This window comes from Anabas testudineus, chromosome 17, assembly GCF_900324465.2.
Source record: "Anabas testudineus chromosome 17, fAnaTes1.2, whole genome shotgun sequence".
NCBI lineage: Eukaryota > Metazoa > Chordata > Actinopteri > Anabantiformes > Anabantidae > Anabas > Anabas testudineus.
In genome coordinates, this window is record NC_046626.1 from 11,793,635 (window position 1) to 11,817,677 (window position 24,043).

A 24,043-nucleotide genomic window follows, 5' to 3' on the forward strand; every position below is an offset into this window, starting at 1 on the left:
TTGAAGTTATTTATTTTAGTTTTAAACCATAAAACCATTTAGTCTGGTTCTAAGGTTTCATTTGTGGAACTTTCTAATAAAGCACCAGTTCTGAATTCTTTGTATACAACTGACCATAAACATTACATTATAAAAAATAAATACTGTTAACCCTAATGTGTGTTCCTGGAAAATCAGCTGAATCAAAGTCAAAACAGGTAATAGCCATCACCTTCACCATCTCCTTCACAGACACACACACACACACACACACACACACACACAGAGGATGGATTAGTGAGGAGGAGGCAGGAGAGACGCATCCAGAGGTCCACAGAGGACGGATGATGCTCTGCGCTGCACATCAAACATGAATTAATGAAAGATGACGAATTCACACCGAGTGCTGGAGAGATGCACCGCACACATGAGCCGTTTCTTCTCATTTCCGTTGCAGGATGACCTGTCAGGTGCTGCGTGCGCCTCGGTCCACATCAGGAGCGGCGCACGGTGTTGCGTCCGTGTGTCAACTCAGAAGAAATGCCATCTCACCTAAGTGATCTCCTCCTCCTCCTCCTTCGGATTTGATATTCCACAGCAGGTCGGATCGCCATACTTCGTGCTGCCGTGCTCTGTGCTTATATGGCTGTCATGACTTGTGCCCTCAGCCTCGTAAAGCTACCGAAGCAGGATGGAAATCTTTCGTCTGGTGCGTCCTTTCAACCTCTCAGTAATTACACCCGGTAATTAGGCCCCGAATCACGCTGGAAACCCACCGATTAAACAATGGAAAGACCTCCAGTATGTCGATATAAAGGGTAAGATTCTTCTTATGTTTATTTTTTCAGCGATGCTGCACACCAGTGCAGTAAACATGCATTTACATGTGTTCTGAGCAAAAGGCAGCATTTGCCGTAACGTAGTCAGGATCACATTTATTGAAAAAGATCCCTTTCCCACATCTGCCATTTGCACTTGCACTCGTACGCACTTGATTGGGTGCACGCTGGAATTAAAGGGCTGATTTGATTGCAACTAAATAATCAAATGTTATTTCCCAGTGGCCCAGTTGGCATGAATGAAGCAGCTGCAGGATGATTGCACACATTCTTACACAAATAAATAGTGCCTGTGATCATTTTAACTAACATTGAGGACTTTTTAAAAAAGGGGATGTAATACTCACACCACTATATGGTTTATACCAGGTGAGTTGTACTTTTCATATGTGTTACATTTTAGTGCTGATGTTTGAGAAAGCTTAACAGCATTAATAAAATACTTGATTTAATATTTCCTTCCAGATCATGTGGGACAAGCTTCAGGTGTGTCCAGTAAAGAGCTACCTGGTAAGTGGCAATTGGATGCCAACTCCGACTCAGAGTTCAGTGCTTTCTAGATTATCAGATATTTATTGTAGTATGTTAGTCCACAGCCTCCCCTGATATTTGTAATTTAGCAGAGAAGCAAAGCAGTAGCGGTGAACAGTGGATGAACTTGTTTTTGTCTTTCATTGTGCGTATAGTAAAAAGACACTCTTACAAATATCATGTGTGGTTATTTGCAGACAAAGGTATTTCCACACAGTTGGACACAGTTTAAATAGAGATTACCATGGGGGAGAGTTTGGACTGAAACACAGTGAGATATAATACTATAGAGAGAGAGAGCCTGGAGGTGACGACATGGTCATCACGGACAGAAACACTGGCACCCCTGTACCTAAAAAAGAGCCCCAGAAGAAGAAGAGGAGGACGTCTCGCCCTCATGGCCTGCCATCTCCGGCACTCTGCTGTGCCTGTGGCTTATGCATCATGCTGGCTGGACTCAACATCACTCTGGTGGGAGCGTTTGCTTTCAGCACACTGGTGCCTTCTGCCAACCCCCCAATCATCATCGGCCCTATCCTACTGTTAGTGGCCTTTTCCTTTTTTGGGGCCTGTTGTGTGTGCAGCCGCCTCCCCCCTGCCCACAGCTCACACGGGTCTAAGGTGGGTGGCAGGGGCACAGGGTTAATGGGACACGGCGGGCTAGGTGGCGGGGCGGCGTTCGAAATAGAGACCAGTGAACACACACTGCAAGATACTACAGCAGTGCAGCTCAGCCCCACATCCTCCCCTGGATCATCCCAGGCGTCCAGCCCAGAAAAGGAGGCTCCTGATACATCCCTACCAGGACCCAACAAGCTCTTCACGATGGAGAACAATGGACCTTCCTGTGTCTCTGCCATCGCAGTCTTCTCAGCCTCCACAGCACCGGGAGGGGAGGTGAGGCTCAACCTGCCACGTGAAGAAGTGGTCACCTAGCAGGACAGGAACTCTACCAAGGCCAGTGTGTCAGCAGTGTACACTGTATATCCTTTTGGACTGAGGAGTTGCTGAATGTGTTGTGCCACCTAGTTTAAGTAGTGCCATATTTCTGATTGTGACATGTCCTCAACAGTATGCTTTTAATTTGTCTGTGCAGTCAACTGATAATTAGCATGCAAAACTAATGAAACATCCAAGTATTTGTGGATCGTAGGTTTTGGAATTCAAATTCCTACCTCTCTTGTGCTGTTTCCCTGCAGGTCTTTGACTTTAACGTGGGGCATTTTGAACAGTTTTCGTGTAGAAATCACACATAAGTGTCAGAAACCACAGACATTTGTCTCTCACTGTTATTGTGGTTAGTGGAAACCTCAGCTGTCAGCAGTGATTTGAGAGGGCTTTTTACCAATGTGATTGTTGATTTTTTGCAAAGATTGCGTGTCAAAGGTCAATAGTGAAAAAAATCTGGAACTGTACAAATATGTATGTAGTGACATTTAGTATTTTGTCTGCCATTCTCAGTGATGAACTTGTTTTGGGGGCATCAAATATTATAGGTCACAGGGGTCCCAAAGCAATAACATCTCGCCTGAGATTGAATTCTGGCATTTAAGTTAGTGCTTGCACACTCCTTCTATACAGCCAATATATTTGTAAAGAACAACGGTGCATATAGAACAGTGTGTTAGAGTATATTTATACATAACTGTGTACAGTGTTGACTGGTGGAAACATTATTCCTGAAGTTTGACAGACTTCTGCCATAACACCATCATTAACACTGTGGATTGTCTCTCTCACCAGTCGTGACTCCTGATTACATGTTTACATTTTACAGATGCTACCTGCAACTGAATTAGTTTCAAGGTCACATTCATTATATTTATTTCAGTAAATCTTATACGTTTTCGTGCAGTTTAGGTCACGATCCTGGTGGAGTGGAGACTCTCCTCACTGTTGGACATAAATACATCAACAAGAAATTGGATTCCCAGTAGACGTTGAAACGAAAGGACGTGACGAATTGTGACGAAAACACTTTGTCACATTGTTTTATGAATGTGAACATGTGAATTCTCGCTTTTTGTGTCTGATACAACAAACTTTACCTTTATATTCAGCAAAAATTAACCTCCACTGCATATAGTATAATAAAGGACAGTCAAGGCAGGGTTTAGATATTCAGATTGCATAAAAAAAAAAAAAAAACTATCCCCATCACTGTGATGTCTTCTTGTTACAAACTTGACTAGTCAAAAAAAACACTTGATTTCCTTTGAAAGGAAAGATGCCTTAGACTGAGACATCAGGATCAAACTAATGAGGGCTATAAAAAAGTGCACAATAGCTTTTTTTTTTTTTTCAGAAAGCCTTTGTTTGGCTCTGGATTTCTATTCCATGTTATGAGGAAAGCCTCAACAGGTTCAGTTTTTGTGGCTATAATAAATGCATGCAAATGGCTTATAAATGTTACATCTCCAAAACAAACAGGAGAATGAACTCCTGCACATAGACATGCAGCCATCAATTAGAGCATAAGCTTAATACAGTATTAACCTTTGTTATTTGTGACACAGCTCTTCAAAACAATCAGTTTCTCTTTTAACATGCTCAGCTTAATTTTGCATGTTCAGAGAGCAGAATTATGGAAACGCAAACCTCCTATTGTGAACTCTTGGTGTTATCTGTCTATTTTTATTTGTGTAGCACTTATATAAAAAAAAAAAGAAGTAAAAGCTGGAATATTTTTGCGAAGAATATAATTTAATTTATTTTGAAATCATCTAATCCAAATGTGAATCCTTTAAAAGATATAAATAAAAATACTCTTTCAGTAGAACGTGTTGTTCAATGTGTATGCGTAGCATGGCACCATACCCATGGCTCATTCATGTTGTGTCATCGTAGAGAGAAATTAATAAAAATGTCCTACTCTACATATTATATATGACATTTTCAAGCATGTTTAGGCACAACTTTAGGATAACAGTTGTTACTTTACAGCCATTACTTATTCTAAGAGGGAGTACTGAGTATTACTTTCATTATCAATTCATCTGCAAATTATATTCTCAATTTTGTGTTTCATTTATTAAATGTATAAAAATTGTGATTGATGCCAAAGATGACATCATCATCCTGCTTTTTTTCAATTCACATTATTTATAAGAATTGTTCAGTGTATGTTTTTTCTTAACAACTCTAGTTACATCACTTCTAGTCTACGAAGCCAAGGCTGGGTGACTGAAAATCTGGTCTGAAGAACAAGACATGTTCTTCTGTCGCTCAACACGTCACATCAACATGGCTTTGAGTAAAGAACTCAATATGAGCTCCATCTGGCTCCTCTGCAAGTGTTTGTGCGAGTTAGGAGCTGTTGACACTGGATGGCGCCAAAACCAAATGAATGGAATTAAATGAAGCCAGTGAGCTTATATAAAAAGTTGATGCCATTTTATGTACCAGTAGGTGTCAGTACATCATCACCAGCATCTCTTGGTTGTTGTGAAGTCTGACAGAGAGCAAATGATGTAATAGACAATAATTTGTTTTTTGATCACTCTGCAAACTCCATATAGATTATTGATGTGCTAAATCATTACACATTCTGTTTTCTGAACCATTGTTTTGAGAAGTTTGCGAGATAAGTGTCTATATCGCGCTTCAAGAAGATTTCTTACCTCTGCATTAAAACCCTGTCATTTGTGTTTAGCAATCCCAGCTGATAACACTAATTACATCAGTGTTATGAGAGAGAATCACTTTGAATATGCAGAATGCTGATAAAGCTCCCCTGTGCTCACAAGATAATGATGATGGCACAGATCTGGGGTGTCCTACTTTCTGGGGCAGCTCACAGATGACAAAATGGACTCAGTTGAATATTTGATAGAAGATTCAGTTAAACTTGCACAATGTGTTTACATCCTGTGAGCCATGGTTGGCAATGTAATGATAAAAGGATATGGGGATTTAGGGGCATCTCTTTGTATGCTATGAGATATTCTGGTTTTAATAATACAACAATACAACTGGAATTTGTCTCATTTCCTGATGTATTTTTTACATGGGTTTGCAGTAAGGATGAGGTAAAACACTGTCACTGAAGCAGCAGATGGAGCGTTGAAGCTGGTAACTGTTACTAGATGAGCCAGGCGGGGATCTCAGCCAAGACACTGAGGCTGTCACATATTGGCAGTATTTCACGGGATTTTCAGGGAATTAAACCTACAAAAAAAACTTTTGAACTGGTCCACTCCACCTCTCCTCCCTCGATGTCCACGTTTCAACTGCTTCTAGGTTTACGTTGTGTTACATAAAACATTTCCTTGAGGGCTGGTGTCAAACATGCCTATTTCCTGCATCTTATGCCTGCTGGCCTTGACTGAAGAGGCTCATAAAACATATTAAATGTTTAGCCAGCTGGAGTCTGGAGGATTTACTGTCTTCTGGAAGTGAACAGGTTTGTAGGTAAGCTGCACCCTGAGGAGAACATTTACATGTTTATGGACTCGGTGGGCAAAGGTCAGGGAGAGAGGTCATGGTTTACCGCACAAGTTTAGCTTACTTGCCACAAAAACAGAGTCCAAATAGAAATCAACCTTTGCCCTATGAACCTTTGTGTCTCCCTGTGTTCTCAGAAGGATCTTAAAAGCCACTGTTCATGGACTTAAAGTGGAAAAAGCTGTGATTTCTGCAAGACCTCCCTCTGCCTTTCCATTACTTTCAGCAGTAGCCAAATGCTAATTTCACAGTTCCACAGTAAACAAATGTAAACTTCCTTATTGCTAAAATAGAGTTGCGATTCTGGGACAGTTGGTTGGGCCTGACTGTTTTCATGCCAAACGATGGGTAATGATAAACACTTTCAACAGACAGAATGTCTACGTGTGAGGTAAAGTCCATGATACAAAAATACTAAAATACAGCAAAAACAATTAGAAAGGTCTGCAAATGTCAGGCATGATGTTGCACAGGGAACCTCAGATGCAGCCACCGCATGTCTCCGTGTTTGCCATGGCCGAGATGCTGCACGCTGACAAAACACTGCTGCAGCCACACATACACTCACACCTGCAATCACAAGCATCCCATCCGCTCTAAACCAGAGCGTGGCGGATCCCGACTCCGCGTTCATGTGTTTCTGTGTGGATGTACTGAGAACAGTCAGTGGAGTAAGTCGGCAGAGGAGGGGGATGGAGGGTGTAATCAAGCTGAAAAGATTAGGCGAAGGCGAGCTACTGAGGATGTATGAGAGCAGACACTGGTTATGTAACCCTAACTAACCCAGTTCACTCCGCTTCCAAAGACGGACTGGAAAGCAGAAGGGTTTGCTGAACTCAAGTGAATCCTTATGTTTAGACTAAACCCACACAGGCTATTGGTTGTGTGCATTCAATTTTAATTCAAAACACAACAGGTCTAATATTTTTATTTGGTTTATAATGGTTTATTTGGTTACAGGCTGCTTTGTCAGAATAAAAGCACTGACTTGTTCAATCCAGAAGAGAATCATAATGATTTGACTGTTGAGTTCACCTTTGCCTTTGGTTGTTGCTCCAAGAGTTTGTTGTTATTGTTGCTATTTCAGGGCCCCACTGCAATTGTTTACTCAAGATTGGTCACCTTTGAGCACATGATTTGATCAGGAAACATATCAAGGTTTGTTTGAAGAGTTGAAAGGGGTGCTTTGGTCCCAGGCGGGAGGCCTCGTGACTACGACGGGAACAGACTGAGTGTAGCGTGTTGAAGAAAGCACCTCACACATCAGGGGGTAGAGATACAGTGGATATTGATCAAAATCAATGGGCGTCCTAATCTTAATGCTATAGTGTTCTGCATACTGATGACTGCTGACAATGGGTCCCTCTCCATTCTTTACTCCTCCATTCACGCTCAGTAAATGGCAGTTTATTTGAGTAGCAGTCGGTTGCATAACCTCGCTTTTCACAAGTCTATACGTAGGCCCTGGGAGAAGGAAACATACGCAGTGTGCAGAGACAGAATCCCATACAGTTCCAGGAAATAAATAAAGAAAATTGCAAATAACTGTGTGACCACCAGGACATGCTGTGAATGGCATCAATGAAGAGTCAGTCAAATCAATCACTCTTTTCTATGTCCAGCTATTAACCAAACGGATCAATAATGCTTTCAGTTTGCATGCACAGTGGAAAGTTAGGCCTTTTTCTCTTCGTGTTTCCTGGACGTCTTTGACCTGTTCTGTAGATGTTGTCATTTTACGTGTTCCCCACTGTTTAACCAAGCAAATCAATAGACAGACTGAAAATAGAACCGTGGTGTGGCAATATTTAACAATGACTACTAATCAAATATACAACTTCTGAGTCCAAGAAGCCAAAATAACATGTTGTGGTTAATAAGCCTTGTTGTATTTTACAATAGTAGTGTGCTGCACATTGTTTCTAGAGCACTGTAGTGCTGTGAGTACCACATCCCCAGAGGTAGTGCATAGGTGCTTGTATGGATTATGTTTGATGAGACAGCTGCAATCTACGGTTACAGAACAAGCTGAACTGCAAACTGTATTAGGAAGTCCTGGGGTACAAATGGGTTAGTAAACAACATGTGGTACCATTTCACTCCAGCAGAGGCCCCTGTGTTTCAGAGAAACAGGAGGACAATGAATGGAAAACACTTCACCACAGCAGACTGCCTCAGACCGGTTTCAGTGCTCCACATTCGCTGGAGGTAACTTTAAAATTGCTGTTACACATCACTGTCTTACTGCACCACAGTAAATTACCTGCTAATCATTCATGGATTGGCAACTGAATCACCTCTGATTGTTTTATATGCAGCACTTGAACTCGCATAAAGGGAACTCCCGTGACGTGTTATTGCAGAACAGGCAATGTTCAGTCTTTACAATGTAGTGCAAATTGGTTGTACTCATTGTACTTTTGTCCCTGTGTGCTGTTAAGTCTGCTTTTGTGGTTCTGTACTGCTGTGATAATAACCTGCCATGTGGGTTATTTCACAAGAATGATAGGTTTGTACTCACCTGTGCACTTTTCAGGACACCACTTAAATATACAGTATTCCTCATGGAATAATAATGATCAGTACAAGGAGATGGTTGAGGAATGACAGGGATTCAATTAAGGCTCTCATTCCAGCATCATCCCTAAGCGTCCTGTGGTGTGTGTTAAGTATTAAGTGTCTCAGGCTGATATTCGGAGCACATGACAGAATACCACACTAACAACGGCACCAAAGTGACTGAAATTCCTTCTCCTGCAGGAAGAAAAGCCTGATTTAGTGGTTTACTGGTTAGACATTGGCCACCTGTGGAAGAGAGGAAGCCCGGCTCACTGTGCGTCCGACAGGCTGCTTTTTTAGCAGACAACCGGTTTGCCATGGTATCTGCACACCCTGCACTGTGGGGGTGGCCGATCTGTGTCGGCACTCATTACCATCCACCGCTTTAGTGGATGTCTCTTCCAGGAGTCCTTTAGAAAGAAATAAAAGAGGGATGCTTTACACTTTAATGACTTTCCCACAGTGGCTCTCCAAAACAACAGTCCTGCTTAAATTGCTGTGCCCTGGCTGAGACTGGAGGAGAGTCCCCACTGCTCACCAGAGGAAGGGAAATACTGAGTCCACTGTCTGTCCACTCAGCAAGGCCAGCCAATAGGGGCGGAATAATCAGGTCTTTATGTGGTATGGGGCCTACAGCGGACAGCCTCGGTATTGTCCCCACAGACCCCCTCCGTCATTGTTCCTCTGCATCCAACACATGGTCACGTTGAGACACCCTCACAACCCAAGGGACTGTGCATCCACTTCCCCAAACAAATCCCGACCCACCAGCCAGTGAACGTCCAGTTTAAAGCAAACAGATGGGGCAATGTGTTCTCTCACATGTAATGTAATTACAGTATTTTCCAGGTACTTGGTCTTGTTTAGACGTTCTGTTGCCATGTTTATAAAAGTAAATATCCTGAGCTCTATTCAAGTCACATGGCCACAGTCTGCCTCCAGAGAAATCCTTTGGAAGTGATGTTCAGCTTTACTGGAGCTGACTCTTGACAGAACAAATGAACAATTGCTAAAGTGAGACACTTTGAACTGCTTCAAGTGGACTGATATTTCCATCAAAAGGGAACAAGTCAATAAATGTTGCTCCAAACTTAACATCAAACACATAATGCATGTGCCAGCACCACAATATACATGTTTTCTTAAAAGCCAGTTATGTAACTGCTATGAAGTGGAGTGTGCAGTGCTGTTGTCTTTCTCCAGCCTTAATCTCCACAGACATGAAAATAGATTTACTTCCACAAACAGGCATTTGCAAATTATTTTTTAAAAATATGTTGAGACTGCTGACAGTATTTGCCTGATCTTTATTAAAATGTCACACATTTCCTCTAAATTATGCAAATCACTCATGATCATTTCTGTGTTTTTAGTTAACAAGACGATAGTTCTTCTAGTTGCGCTGGTGGTGATGCAGCATGAAAATCCACATTATTGTCATTGTGGTGTTGTCATAACTGACAGAGTCAGACAGAGAGAGAAAGAGTCAGGATTAGGGTTAAACAAGACTTTTAGTGAAGAATTCTCTCTATGTGTTATGCTGTATGTCCTGATCTGCAGCATATCAGCAACAAGCCTCTCTTAAAGTGGATTACAGGGAGGGATGGCATATGTAATAAAACATAATCCCTGCTGTTGCTGTAAAGCTCCATGGAGTCGGCTGTGTGTGTTGTCGTGAGTATCTTATCATCGGTGTATGTTGCATGTGTGTGCTGTGTGATCTTCTCTGTGAAACCACAGTGACACAGTTTCTGTTGCACTTGCATACTAAAAACTTCAATGTAAAATGTCTCCTTATTTGTGCTATTGTGATTAAGTTTTAGTTAATTAAGCTCAAGATCTGTTTTGCAAGAGAATACATGAGAACAAATTTCCAAAATAAAGCACATAACTACAAATTAGGGGAATAACAATATGCTTCAGTCATCAGATCCACTGAAAAACAAATTTACCTCTGTGGGCTTTGGAATCTGTACAATAACAACACCCTCTGTCCTTAGACCCAGCAGTAAATAGATAGTTTAATCCTCTGATGTTCTTTTTAAATCTGTTATCTAAAAACCCGAGTACTGGAAAGGTGACCTGTCTAGAGCATTGCCCTTTTATCTGCCGCATGCTAGGAAAGGCTCCGGATCTGCTTTCAGTATAAACAAGAAGGAGCAGGAATACTAATGGATGGAAAAGGTTTTATTGAATGTGGGGAAGCACCAAAAACTAACAAATCTGTATCAGTAAAGAATGAATTTCTGTATTTTTATCACACTGGGGACACTCTTGATTTTGTCCAAGCGAACATGGAACCAAGAGCATGATGGAGACACGTCAATATGACAGTACGGTACTTCAGTTGTTTGTCAGTTACAACTGTCCTGTTCTGATCCACACTGGTAGGTGTAAACAGGAGTGAGTAAAAGAAGAACAAACCAGTTATTATTGAAGCAGCAGTGGACAGTTACTCACCTGATGCTGAACAAAAGTCAGCTCCCCCTCTCTCACCGATCTGATTACATGTATTCATCTTCTAGTGACTGAGCTGTAGAAAAGAAAGAAAGAATCCCAAACTGGAAACCAGACGTTGGGACGTGTAACTGAGGTGGGATGAGGAAAACAAACTACACTATTGTTATAACACCTGGTCAAAGAGAGGTCAAGTCAAATTTGTTCCTTATGTACGTAGTTGTCACAGCCATCGTGGTGACTGTGGTTTCTGACTGTGGTGAACTATGTGCCTTCAGCTTAACAAATACACCAAAACGCTGTCTGAGTTACTGGCTCACAGAGGAAATAAAAGTCATGCGGCACAAGAAACAGCTGTTTCCTTGACTTGTCCTGACTCATGGCGTGGACACAGCTGACTCATGAAGAACAAAGTCACCTCCCTTGCATCACGCACACTTACTGCTTACTTCGATGTCTGACACTGTGTTTTTTTCCTCTTTATGTGTTTATGGATGTCATCATTGAAAAAAGTGCAGACTTTACGAAGGAGAAGGGAGAACTGGAACTTAAAATGCTGAGTGTCCACAGGAATGTAACGTTTGAATTTAAAATCTAATGGCTCACACAGTCATTGTGATGACCAACGTCCAGCTGAGTGACAGGAAATAAGATAAAAGAGTTCCCTGCCTTTGCCTTGTACCTTGTAAGTCGCTCTGCCAAATGGCTAAATGTAATGTAAATGTAATATTCAAACAGGAGGTTCTTGTGTGATGGCTGATCTGAGGTTTTCTGTCTTATTCAGATGTGCAAAGCATCCCCTCGGTCAGCTCCCACGTCTTGATATAATGCAAAATGACACTGCAAAACAAATTCTGTAGTAATCATCTGTCCACGTGTTCACTGTGACTCCCCTTTGCTTCTCTGCTCTGGACTGATGATAAATTTAGGGGGAAAGGTTAGTAAGCAGCATATGCATACTGCACAGCTCCCCGAGAGGAGCTGAAAAGTGACAGTGAAATTTTTTACTTCTTAGATTTGTTTAGTATGATGAATAATTTCACAATGATAAATGATCCTTCTATAATTATTAGTAGTTTTTTTCATTAGCATTTTCTAATAACTTTAATGTTGCTGTATTTAAATGTTGTGTCCTGTTACCTAGCTACTTGTTTATTAGCCAACATCCAGGAAGTAGATTTTTTAATTCAGAGCTGGTTAGTGAATTGTGCAGTCACTGGGATTATTTGTTGCTGATCAGTTAATAACTTAAAAGTGGATTGGCTGCTTGTTGAACTAAATTTCTGTTATTATTGTTTACTTGTTTGTTTTAAGAAGGATGTAAGTACCTTTATTTTCATCTCTCCACAGTTACATTTATACTTTTGCAGTGCTTGCTATGTATGACTTGGAATTGCATTAACCATGGTGAGGGGAAAAGTCACGAGGTTTTCAACTTAGCTACAAATGGTGGCTGTATGTTACAAATAAACTGCAATACAAATGTTAGATAGATGTATCCAAAGAGAGAGAGAGAGAGAGAAGGATCACTTATAGCTATAGCAGCATTTTTCATTTAAATTCACATAAGGCTGTAGAGACTGAGAGTGGATCATAATATGAAATTGTTAGTACATTTATTTAATAAATTGTAATTTGAAGATATGATAATTAAATGGTGTATATGTACTACACATTTTGTTGCATCATATGTTTAGTCAACCTAGAAGACACAGAGGAGACAATGAACATATTAAAGTTTAATTTTACAGTCTAAGCCAAGAAGAATTCACTCTGAACACAAACCTAGTTAGCAAGTGGCGTAACTTCAAAAATAATTCATTAAAATGTGCAGATCTCTTTGTGCTTTCGTATAATTTCATCCGCTGAGGTCAGGGACTTTGTGCGATGCCAGGATAATTGTGCTCGGTGTCCGTGTCACTTACCCTGTGATTGGCATATGGTCAACCATGTGACGCAGGCAGCATGTTGGTGAGGTCAGCGTAATCAAGAAGCCAGAAAGAGAGACTGCTTTCACACAACCAAGCGATGAATGGCTCCAGTCACTTCACCTTCAACGTTGAAAATCAAACAGAAAATCTAATACAACAATAACAGATCCCAATATCTGCTAAATATAACCTGTATTCTGGGCAAAGAAAAAGAAACTGTTAGAACAAAGAGGTTTTTGAGCTGATTAGTGAACTAAGATTATGTATTTTGGCATTTGGCTGACTCTGGTGGGAACTTCTAAGCACAGGAAAACAGGATGTAAGTGGCCTTTGTAGAGAGGTGTGTGCACAAGGAGTTGGCACAGAAGAAGGGCACATGCTGTGTTTTCAAATTTTACTCAGAGAGTTAATCTTCAACCGGGCAGGTATTGATGTCTCCATAAACAGCCAAACAATAAACTTAATGCAGTTTATTGATCTGGTTTTGCAACGTGTAGTGCCACAAATTTCCGTCACGTCCGCACACAACTGTTTTTTCCTTAAATGGGGATTTGAACATGCAATTTCCTGGTTTTACCGTGCCGCCTGTGCCTGCTGTGCTCTACCTGGTTCAGTTTTTGCTGGTGCAGAGAGTACAGTAAAGAAGCTTATAAACATTCGCCCTTAATTAGGCTTTGCACACTCCAGGCTCCCCGTCAAGAACAATGACCAAGCTGTGTGTGGCCTTTTTCTCTCTGGTGTTGCAGAAGGGAAAGCTCTGTTAACAGGTCAGTGGAACTGTAATAAGCCCTCAGCAGTTTACGTGTATATTCCGATGGTGTAATGGCCACAGATAAAACACTGCTGCGTGCTATTTATTGCACACATTGCATCACGAATGCATTGCACTCGCGTGATTTCAAGGCTGTTCAAAGGAGTACAGAGGGCATAATGTTCCTATGCTCATATTATTTATTCTGCCACACATTACTGCACATGTCTGGCAATTACATTTCAGTTTTTGCAGATCACCGGGACAGTTTGCCTGAGTAGGAGGCTTCTTACGTTTGAAGTTTGAAAGAGGCTTTAACCACTCGCCTAATAATGGAGCCATTGAGAAGCGAAAGGGCTTTTGAACAAACTGAACTCACTATGAATACACAAGCTCCTCTTACATAAACAGCTAGCAAGGCCAGCTCTAATTATCATATAGCCACAAACAATGGGCTTCAAAGATGAATTTCATGGTGTCAGAATCGGTTTGGACTTTGTCCTGTGATGGGTTCGGACATTTGGTGACATCTCCCTGACTTTCACTGCAGCGAAATACAATCATGAAATCAAAGCTGCAAAGGAACAAGTTGTGCTTTCTCATCTAGTATTAAAACAATAATAAGATTGAAAAGTACTGATCTCATTTCAAAGCCTTTCTGATTTCACTGGAATTTAAGCCACACATGCTGTTCTGCTGTACAGTACATTGACCACAAGGTTATCATTCATCAGCCTCTCACAGCAGGTCATTTGTGGTTTTCCCTTTTACTGGTAATATTTACTCCAATAGTCCAAGAGCAGGTATTGATTAGGTTTCCTCTTTGGCTGTTGCTGTTTTCCCTGCTGTTAAATGAAACCCTCACCTCTCCTTGAACTTATGACACATCAGCCAAAGTGGAAAGTATTACTAAACACAGAAACGCACATTTTATCAGGATTCATTTTTGTTTCAAATGTTTTAAAGTCAATTAGGGATGCATTAAATTATTAGTTACATTATAATTCAAGTAATGAATATGTCACACAAGTTACAAATACTCTCTGGTTTAGGGCTTTTAAAACTAAAGCTTTACTGCTTTTCTTTAGCTTAGAGGACACTAGATGTGATTTGGACTGTTGCGCCCATAAATGCAATAGCATGCATAATAATCTTTTATATGAATATAGTCTAATGACCATTTTTGATGCACCAGTTAATGGTTTTGACAATAAATCAGTGACAAATTAAATCTTTTAAACACAGGTGTCAATGCAACGAGGTTGCATTGACACCTTGTGCTTGTCTGATAGTAAAATGCTTCATTCTGCAGAAACCTTTTTTTTCCTACTGTAGTAAAAGATGTAACCTTGGTGATAACCCTGTCAAAGTCCAAACCTCTGCCCCAGAGGACAGGTGTCACAGAGTCCTAGCAAACTTTAACCTGATTGTGATTCCTGCTCAAGAGATTTACCTCCTGGCAGCTCTGGAAACATAAAGGGCATGTTTGTTGTTGTCTGTGTGTTTAAGCTTTAATTAAGATGGCTAAGCGAAATGTCAGTGTGTGCATGTGCTGCACTGTAGCAGGGAAGGCCAAATAATAGAGCCTTCACTCTGCACTCAGTGTTTCTCCCCAAAGATGAACAATCAGGTTCTTCTGACCTGATTCGGTTCAGGTCGAGTCGGCTGATGTTACACGAACAAGCCGCTCTGTGCCAGCTAAATGAATTGAGTCAATGCAAGTGGACAATCCCTGTTTTATCCTGCTGTCCCTCTAGACACGTCCTGTGCTACAATGCCCTGCTATCCAGTTCTCCAGTTCCAGTTCCCACGGTACAGTGGGACCCACTGTGCCGCCAGTGGTGTAAGAGAGGACCAGTGTGTCTGTTAGTAGATGAAATGATAAAACATCTCTTAGAGAACAGGGACGTGGAGACATTGAGATAAAAACCAAAAGAAGCAGACTGGAGCACCTCTTTAAAAACGCCACTGTGACAGTTCAAAGGAGTGGTGAAGCTTTCATAGGTGGACATGAATGACCCGTGCTACTTGGCGTGTTACTGTGAAAATGGTCTTTAGGGAACCAAAAACAAGACAAAGATGTGAAAATGCTGCAGAGGAAGTTCGTCCAGACATTGAAAAAGAGGGCTAAAGTGCATCCTGTCAAAGGTGTGGTTTTCTCTAGACACACGACCTCAGGCTAGCTGCGTTTCAAACATATCACTCTTATGGTTTTTCAGTTTTGCACTATATGTCAACTTTTGTTACTGCTCAGTAACAAAACCCACAATGTTTCCATGTTGTAGCATTGTATGAAAACCACTGAGCCTTGGGGTTGTCCCCTGCTTCTCCCTCTCCTCTGGCCACTGGAGGGCAATCCCAAGCTTTAGAGCTTTAGAAGAGTTTCAATGGATGTTGAAGCTTGAAACCTCAAACTCTGCACATAATTAAAGTTCATGTATATGTCTTTTTTGTTTTGTGTTTTCTAGACATCTTGAGTTAGGAAACACAACATGAATGCCACATGTGTTTAGTTATTTAGTAACTAAATATCCAAAGCAAGTGTTTTAAAATGAAAACCACTGTCTGTCATTGTAATGTAACATCAATTTCAACAGAGAGCTTATTTATATCGTCTCTGCCCCAGTCATTTACCCATTTCACGTCATGGTAATATGCTCATTAGTGTGGTCATGTCCATAATTTGAAGAATTGGGGTTGTTTATCTGAACAACATAGCCTCATGGTAGACTAGTAACCTGTTCAGAGTGTACCTTCTGGGAACAAGCAGTTGGGATGGTGGATGGATGGATCTGTACCGCACCCTTTGGTGTCCTTCTACTGTTTTATCATGATCTAGAGAAGTTGACACAGTTGTTTTATGTGTTAAATCGCAATCAGTTCAACCCACTTTCAGCTTATGTGATGCTAAAGTGATACTCCACTCCACCGTCTAAACGTAGCATGATGCACTTGTCCAGTTGTACGCTCAGCACATTCTGATCCTATGTACTGAACAACTTGTGTCACAGATTAACTCTGGTTCAGTCATCATGTGCAACAATATTGAGTTTGTGAATAAGGCTGCATTCAGACTAACTCTGCAAGATAAAGGTGACTCTCTACTGTCTCTAGCACAGGATCCAGCTCAGTTTTCAGGGGTGTTGTGTTCACTGCTTATGCATCTATGTTAACCACACCCTTCCTGCTGAGGGGTGTTCTGACACCTACGCACTATAATAGTATAAGTAGTAGTTCTCTGGAGGAAGGCTGATGGCAAAATCATAGTGTCACAACCACTAATGTTTGATGCAGAGTAAAATGAGCCTCCTGGACTTCTTGTTACTTTCTAAGTTTCGAAGTTAGTGAAACACTATCTCGTTTATCTCTATTTAGCGTTTTGTACTGCGGTACGTAGGCTAAAGTGATGGGGAGAAGAGGGGGTGGAGTTATGTAAACAATATGCCCGATAATTACATCTTTTTGGGGCCAAATCAAAAACAAGGCGTTAGACCACCGGGTTTTAGTTGGGGTGATAACCTCTTTTAAAAAGGTTTCTCCCATAATAAGAGCCTTTCTTTCTCAGTACACTTTGTACGTCTCCAGCAAATGTTATGGGAGATTTTGAAATGTCCTGGTGAGAGAGCAACAAATTTGCAGGTGCAACAACAAAACAGTGTCTGTGGGAAGAACTAAGAGATTTAACAAGCCCTCATTCTTCCTTTTTATCAGGGCTATCAGTGTCCTAGTAGTAAGCTACTTTGGAAACGGTACTCCCATTTATGAATCATCACTTAGCGAGTAAAAATTAAAACTGGTTTCAGATGTGAAAACATGCAAATGATTGCTATGAAGCTGATACACTGATAAGATTTCTTTATCTGAAGGCTAGAATTACATGTTCCCGTCTCCTTCATACACTGTTTGAGCTTATAAATGTCAAACATCTCTGGGAAAGATTGCCCACCCTGTAATCTCAGTTGTTTCACCTTGGTGCTGACATAGATTGTCTAGCACGGGCAGCTACTCTGCTTTTCTCAAGCATGAATATCATTGTCATCCATGCTGTTCTTTTCACTGTAATGACTGCAAACGTAATTATGTTCTTCAATAAAACAATATGTGCGAATTGTCACACCACAGACCCACGTTCGACTCCTTTTCTTTGGTTGGGTTTAGGCAACAAACACACTTTGGTTAAATGTAGAAAATAATATTTTGATGATGTATTTTGAAGTAAATACAAATGTTCAATGTCACTGTGTCATTATTGAGATTTATATCACGGCCCACATTCTCTCTCTCTTTATCCCTAACAAAGTGAAGGTCTGAACATAACCATAAAAAGCTTTTCCAAACCCTTTTCTTCACACATGCTGTGACACGTTTCTTTGGACTGGACATGCATCTGTCCAATCACCGGTCACTCAGCAGCCTGCTGCCACCCCACTGCTTCATGACCTCTCTAAAACCTCAGCACCCCACTGCAGTGATCCTATTACTCTGAACAGGTCACAGACGAACACTAAGAACACTGCCTTATGGGAAAATGCGTCATCACTCCATTTTGATTACTGCCTGTGGATTAGATGAAAATTTATTTGCCATGATGACAATCTTTTAACGACACTGCAGTTTTTATTCTTTGCTCCTACTTCACTCTTAGCCTACGTGTTGTAGCTCTGTTAAGGCTGGTAGTGTGTGTGTGTGTGTGTTTGATGCACTGAGGAAAAATACAGGATTTGCTGGGATTAGAACCTCACAGCAGACTAATAGCAGTAGGAAACTCGTTGTGGCACCATCAGATACATGATCAGCCTTTAATCTAACAGGAGCTCAGTGCTGGGTGTGGAGGGTTGGAACGAGTACTACTGCTTTTGTGTAATCTTTTTTAAATCTCGGAGTTAGACAAAGGCCTCAAGAGTTCAGCGAGTGGTTTATCGACTGCTGTCGTCATCATCTTCTTTACACATTTCCAAAGACAAAGACGTGACGTACCGACATGCTTTGTGTTTGTTAGCATGGAGGAATCAACATCGCCTGCGATGGCTCGTCATCCTTGGCGTGCTGTCTCCAACTACGAACAACAGCAGCCAGTATGTTTCTATGATTTGCATCAGGACAATAATTCTCAGCGAAACAGGTCCAGCTGTTCTTCAACAATCACAATGAAGATGACACAAGTTTGGTGTAATTTAAATGACTGCGTAAGATTTCAGCCATTTAGGAACTACAGGAAGTGCTTGCTGCCAAACGCTGTTGAATCAGCTATTTAAACACTGGTACCATTACTTTTTATAGCATTGCTTTGCATGTTTAATGGGTGTGTTCAGTAAATACATGTAAGATCACGATTGTCTGTTGATATTTGTGACTCACATTTCATTTTCAATTGCAGAAAACCAGGAAATTGCAAACAGCGCCTTTACTTTTTTCCCACTTTTTATAAAAATGATCATTGTTTAGGTGCAAAAATTGTATAGTTATGTTCTTCATTTGTATATGTGTCCTATATAAATGTATTTTTGTTGCTGAAGGAAAAGGCATCATCCTTTTATGACAGGTTTTTGAAAATTTGAATTTACTACAGGATGTTTTCACACACGTCATCTGTCCTACTACAGCCCACAGATTTATGTTGAACTAACATTTCCTTTAGTATGTAATTGGGACATAATGAATTATGTTGTTCAGCGTGTGTTTTTACAAAACCTATCAGGCACCAGAAACACAGCACCATGTGTTTGTAATAGTAGCTGTTTATCTGTTTTATCTTTGGTCAAGGTACACAGATGAAATGCGGCGTGCACGTTCACAAAGCATGCATCTGACATCATATTACATTGCAGGAGGGACTGAACCAGATCCAAAATTTTCTCTGCACAAGGCTGCGTCATTTTGGCGGCGCTCCCTGTGGTGCCAGTCCCTGTTTTGATGTCAGCTTAATGTTGGTGCCAGATGAGAAGATCCCTGAGGTTCAGCTTCATCCTCTGGGAACCATGAATAGCTACTCAGGATGTAGGGGAAATCCAATAGTTGTTGAAATATTTTAGTGTGGATTGACGTGGGAGACTGACAGAATTTGTCTGTAAGCATATACTGAGATGTACGTTTCACGAATCTAAAAAAAATCCCTCAAGAGCACTATACTATAATATACTATATATAGACTATATATAGAACTATGAACTAAAATTGATAATTAGAAAAAGAATAATGTGTGTGTTTACAATGTAATCATTACATAATCATCCCATTAAAACCGTCATGTGAGATTTTTCTTTTAATGTAATTTCACGCATGACAAACTGTCCATAAATCATGAAGAACAGTGAACGTGCCAAATCCAGAAGCTTTCCATGTAGGATCAGTGTGTTTTAATCATTGTGTAAAATCTGCTTGTGTGTTGTAACACACTCACACACAGACACATGCCATACATGACAGAGGTTATATAACACCGGTGTGCTGTAGGTCACATGTGAGCTGTGGGAGGCAGAAGGTAAACACAGGTGCAGTGCAGAACATGTTCGTTTAGTTCAGATTTTTTTATCACCTGTTATGAGAGTTCTCTCAGCCTTTCAGCTGTTCTCGCTGTCGACTGTCGTCAGGTCACCTGCCTTGCGTTAACCTTGTTGAGCTGGTTGGTTTAACTCAGACGTAGAAGCAACCGCCCTGGTGTGAGTAACTGGGTGGAACCCCTGTACGTCCTGTGTCATGGCTTAATTTAGCCACTTCTCATCTTCATTGGTTTTTATTCATTACAGGGAGGAATGAGGAACATTAGGGAAGTCTGTCGTCACATTAGGCGTATTACACGAGTAAAGCCTTTTTTATCTCTTAAACTGGGGTGTGTTTCTGAATTTTTCTATTCATTCAGCTGTTCTTCAGAACTGTTTTGAGATACATTGATGATGTTTAGCAAGTATAATGTTTATTCATGCTCTTAGTTGAATGTGCTAGACTAACAGCAAGCAATAACCAAACCAAACTACTGGATAAATGAAAGGTTTGGCCTTGAGCTGATCTCCAGGTGGATGTACATGTTGAAATAACTCACCTGATGATTTCAGCTCAAGCTGCTCTCGTTGTGGTTTCTACCTTTTCAACTCATTAAAATAGGCTTAAGGAGTTTTTTCTGCCTCCAAGTCCAGGCTCTAAGGACTAGAGGTAAATGTTCTTACAATTACATTACGTTTAATATTGATGATAACTTTCCACAATGTAAAAACCAACATCAGCTGAGAATGAAGCATCGGTTTAAAGATGACGCTGGGAGAAGGAGACCAAGATAAACTACAGTGACAAACATTTAATCTCTTTAACATTACACATTCGCGTCACCAACCTCTCTGCCGCTCCCAGTTACCTTGTCATCTTATGCAACTCGGTTTTTCATATCTACGTATCAAAGCGAAAACAAACAGTGATCAAGGAATCAAGCACTAATATAATCTCTCTTGTTTTCTAACAGCTGTGTGCCTTATCATGTCTCGGCTCGGTCTGCGTAATGTTATTTAATGACACTTTGACATTGCAGTTTGTCCTTAATGAGCTTGCAACACAGTACACCCCAACATGAACATCAGAGACGTGTGTGTATTGTTGTCTCAGTTGTGTGCTTAAAGAGAGGTGAAAAATAGGTCAACACGAAGCCTGGAAGAATAAGCATTCCCTTTGTTATGCCTATAAACAATACTGAGAGGTGTTCAATGGGGAAACTGACAAATGGACTCCTCCTGTCTTAGCTGGTCAGGCCTAGAAGCACATGGATGGACGGACAAAGAAGGACAAAACAATGTTTTTGCTCTGTCCCACCGCTGCCATTCTCTGGCTCTGTTCACCATAATCAACAATGGAAATACCAGATTGTTTGCCTAATGCCAAGTTCAGGCCTGTCTTAATATCCTGAGGAGCTGTTTGCATAGTGCCGTGTAAGGGGACGATAGGGCAATCACTTGTAGGACCAGAGATAAGCTGTATAAATGGAAATTGTGCCCTTGACCATGCAAGAAATTGACTAATTTTGACTTTATTGGCTGAATCATCAGAGTTTTCAAACTAGTTCACGGCAAGTGCCAATAAATTACAATATCAGCTCCTGGAATCTTTTTTTATTTGCTGTCTTGTTTCCTTGTTGCTGCAGTAACATGTTTTATTGCTTTTGTTTCCTCAAAAAAGCTTCAACGTCAGTAGAAATACAATTAAAATCACCAGGAAGCACCCCAGCGGTTAGACAAGTATGAGCCAACTCTTCAGTATTGCATGTTAAAACACGGGACATTCAGATATTAGGAAGTTCGCTGTTCCTTAGTCATTTATAAGCTGAAGTGTAGTTTCTCAGAAATGCTGCTGTTGCACTGAACAATTTTTAAATGGTTCAAAACAAGTAAAACTGGGTCTAATGAACTCCTAATTTACTAAACAGTGCGCTATTTTTACTGCTCATTTATGTAACTGTTCAAATCCTGAGGGTGACATTTATAGATCAAACAACTGAGGACAGAGCTTTCAACATATTTTTGAGGCGTTAACTAATGCAAAATGAGGAAAAGCATCTTTACACTGTTGGATGTCACTTTCAAAATTAGGTATTTAAATATGTCCCCTAAAAAATAGTTTGTTAAGCACCTAATAACACCATCACACATGTACAGAATGATATTGAGATGAGATATTGAGAACTATTCACTATCCTGTGAATATCTCTTTGGTTTTTGTTATAACCTGTAAACAAAGAGGCACACCTTTTTGTTTATTATATTGTTTATGATATTTCGTTATGATAACATATCACGTGTGTATTGTAAAAGAAGTTTGAGCTACTTTTTCTAAGTAGTGTTATTTAGTCCCGCGTCCTCGTGTCTGTTACAACCTCATCGATGCAGTATCTCAGATCTAGCGCAAATATTTCCGTACTGATAGTTGAACTAATAAAAATTTCACTTTGAACAGACGCACACCATGCACGTAAACAGCACCTAGACTAGTTGGCAGAGCCATACAACCACGAGGTGTTAATTCTAGTTTGTTATTTTTATCTTGCTCTTGACTGAAGCACTAACCCAGATTCTCTCCAGGCTTTGGTTCTGATGGTTAAAAACCTGTGTGGAACAAATCAGCTTTGAGAAATGGAAAATGATAACAAGGTAAACACGTTAGGAAAGTGTGTCAAAGAGGCATGGCTTCTAAAAAGCGTCATAGAGAAAGGAACACTGAAGCATTTAATTAGAAATTAGAAACCTGATCTATTGAACTCTGAGCAGGCCAATATTTACTACTGTAATGCAAGGACTATCCTGGACCCTTGAGCAGGACTGCCAGGCACGTGAGGGATATTTATATTTGTAATCCCGTCAGATTTATTTACAAATGATTATATTACACTTAAAATAAATGAGTACATATCACACGTGTAACGTCTAAAGCTGATGCTATGATACAGCTGAGGAAGTAGTGAGACAGACTATTGATAAATATAAGGAAAACAGGTCAGGCCACCAATAGGCAGAGAGTTGTCAAAAATGAAGGTTAGATATAAAAGTTTGCATTTGAAAATGATGCCATGGTTTAAATTCTCCTGCTAACGCTACCTCACCATACCTTCACTGACATGCATAGGATGTGTTCACATTGATATACATGTTACTAATTTCCCCTTATTGAAATGACATTTCATTGTTTCCGGCCCATTTTTTCCAATATGTGTGTTTATCAGTTTTCCACTTGCACAAATGTGCCATATAGTCAAAACTTCACACTTTAAACCTCTTACTCACACACTCTCTGCGCATGAGTCACCACCTGATTGCTTTTATTATTTTCACAGAAGCACAAACTGACAGGCAGGATGAGCCAGAGCTAACAAGGAAGTCAATAAGTAAATGACAAGGTTACAGAGAAACATTTCATTTAGTTATCGGTTGTTTTTTGTTTATTTAAACATGTGTCATTGTAGAATAATGTTGTTGCGCTATAAAAAGTCTTGTTTTGTGCGTTCACATTGTTGAGAGCGAACTGTCAACAGGTCAAACTAGGTTTGAGAGAAATATCGTGTGACAGACATCTAAAAAAGCTGAGACGAGAGGTCAGAGATATCTGATGCTGCTTACTATGGTTCAAAGTGTGCAAGTGGGTCAATCATCATCAAGTTATTTCCTTGTTAAAGCAGCTCCCTCCACGTGCACATCTAAAGATAAATGGACTTACTTCAGTAGCCTACTTAAATTTTGTGCTGCTCTAATGTATCTCTGAGGGAGGTGGAGGAATATTATTTTACATTAAATGTAAAATTATGAATAAAGGTGCGTGATGATGCATATGATTTATTAGCAGCTACACCACATAGGTACTTCGCCTCTACAGGTATCTGGTGACTTTGTTTAAACTACTGATTTAGGCCAACACAGGTTTTCTAGTCCACTTTCTAAAGGTGACACAGTGAGTGATTACATCAAAGGGTGTTAATTGATTATCAGCAGGTAGTGAATCATTAAACTGATGCAATTACTATCGGCAGCCTGACAGAGAACGGTGTGTTTATTATCAACCTGTCTGTCTTGTTCAGATTGTGT

The 24,043-nt window shown here is 40.4% G+C and overlaps 1 protein-coding gene across 1 annotated transcript; it reads left to right on the top strand.

The window, feature by feature from the left end:
• Nucleotides 1-491: 491 nt before the first annotated feature.
• LOC113172282 (transmembrane protein 275) lies at nucleotides 492-3,470 on the top strand. Its single transcript, XM_026375179.1, has 3 exons — nucleotides 492-797; nucleotides 1,284-1,328; nucleotides 1,547-3,470. Exon 3 carries the CDS (start codon nucleotides 1,665-1,667, stop codon nucleotides 2,283-2,285), a length of 621 nt encoding a protein of 206 aa, XP_026230964.1. The 5' UTR covers nucleotides 492-797; nucleotides 1,284-1,328; nucleotides 1,547-1,664; the 3' UTR covers nucleotides 2,286-3,470.
• The last annotated feature ends 20,573 nt before the right edge of the window (nucleotides 3,471-24,043 follow it).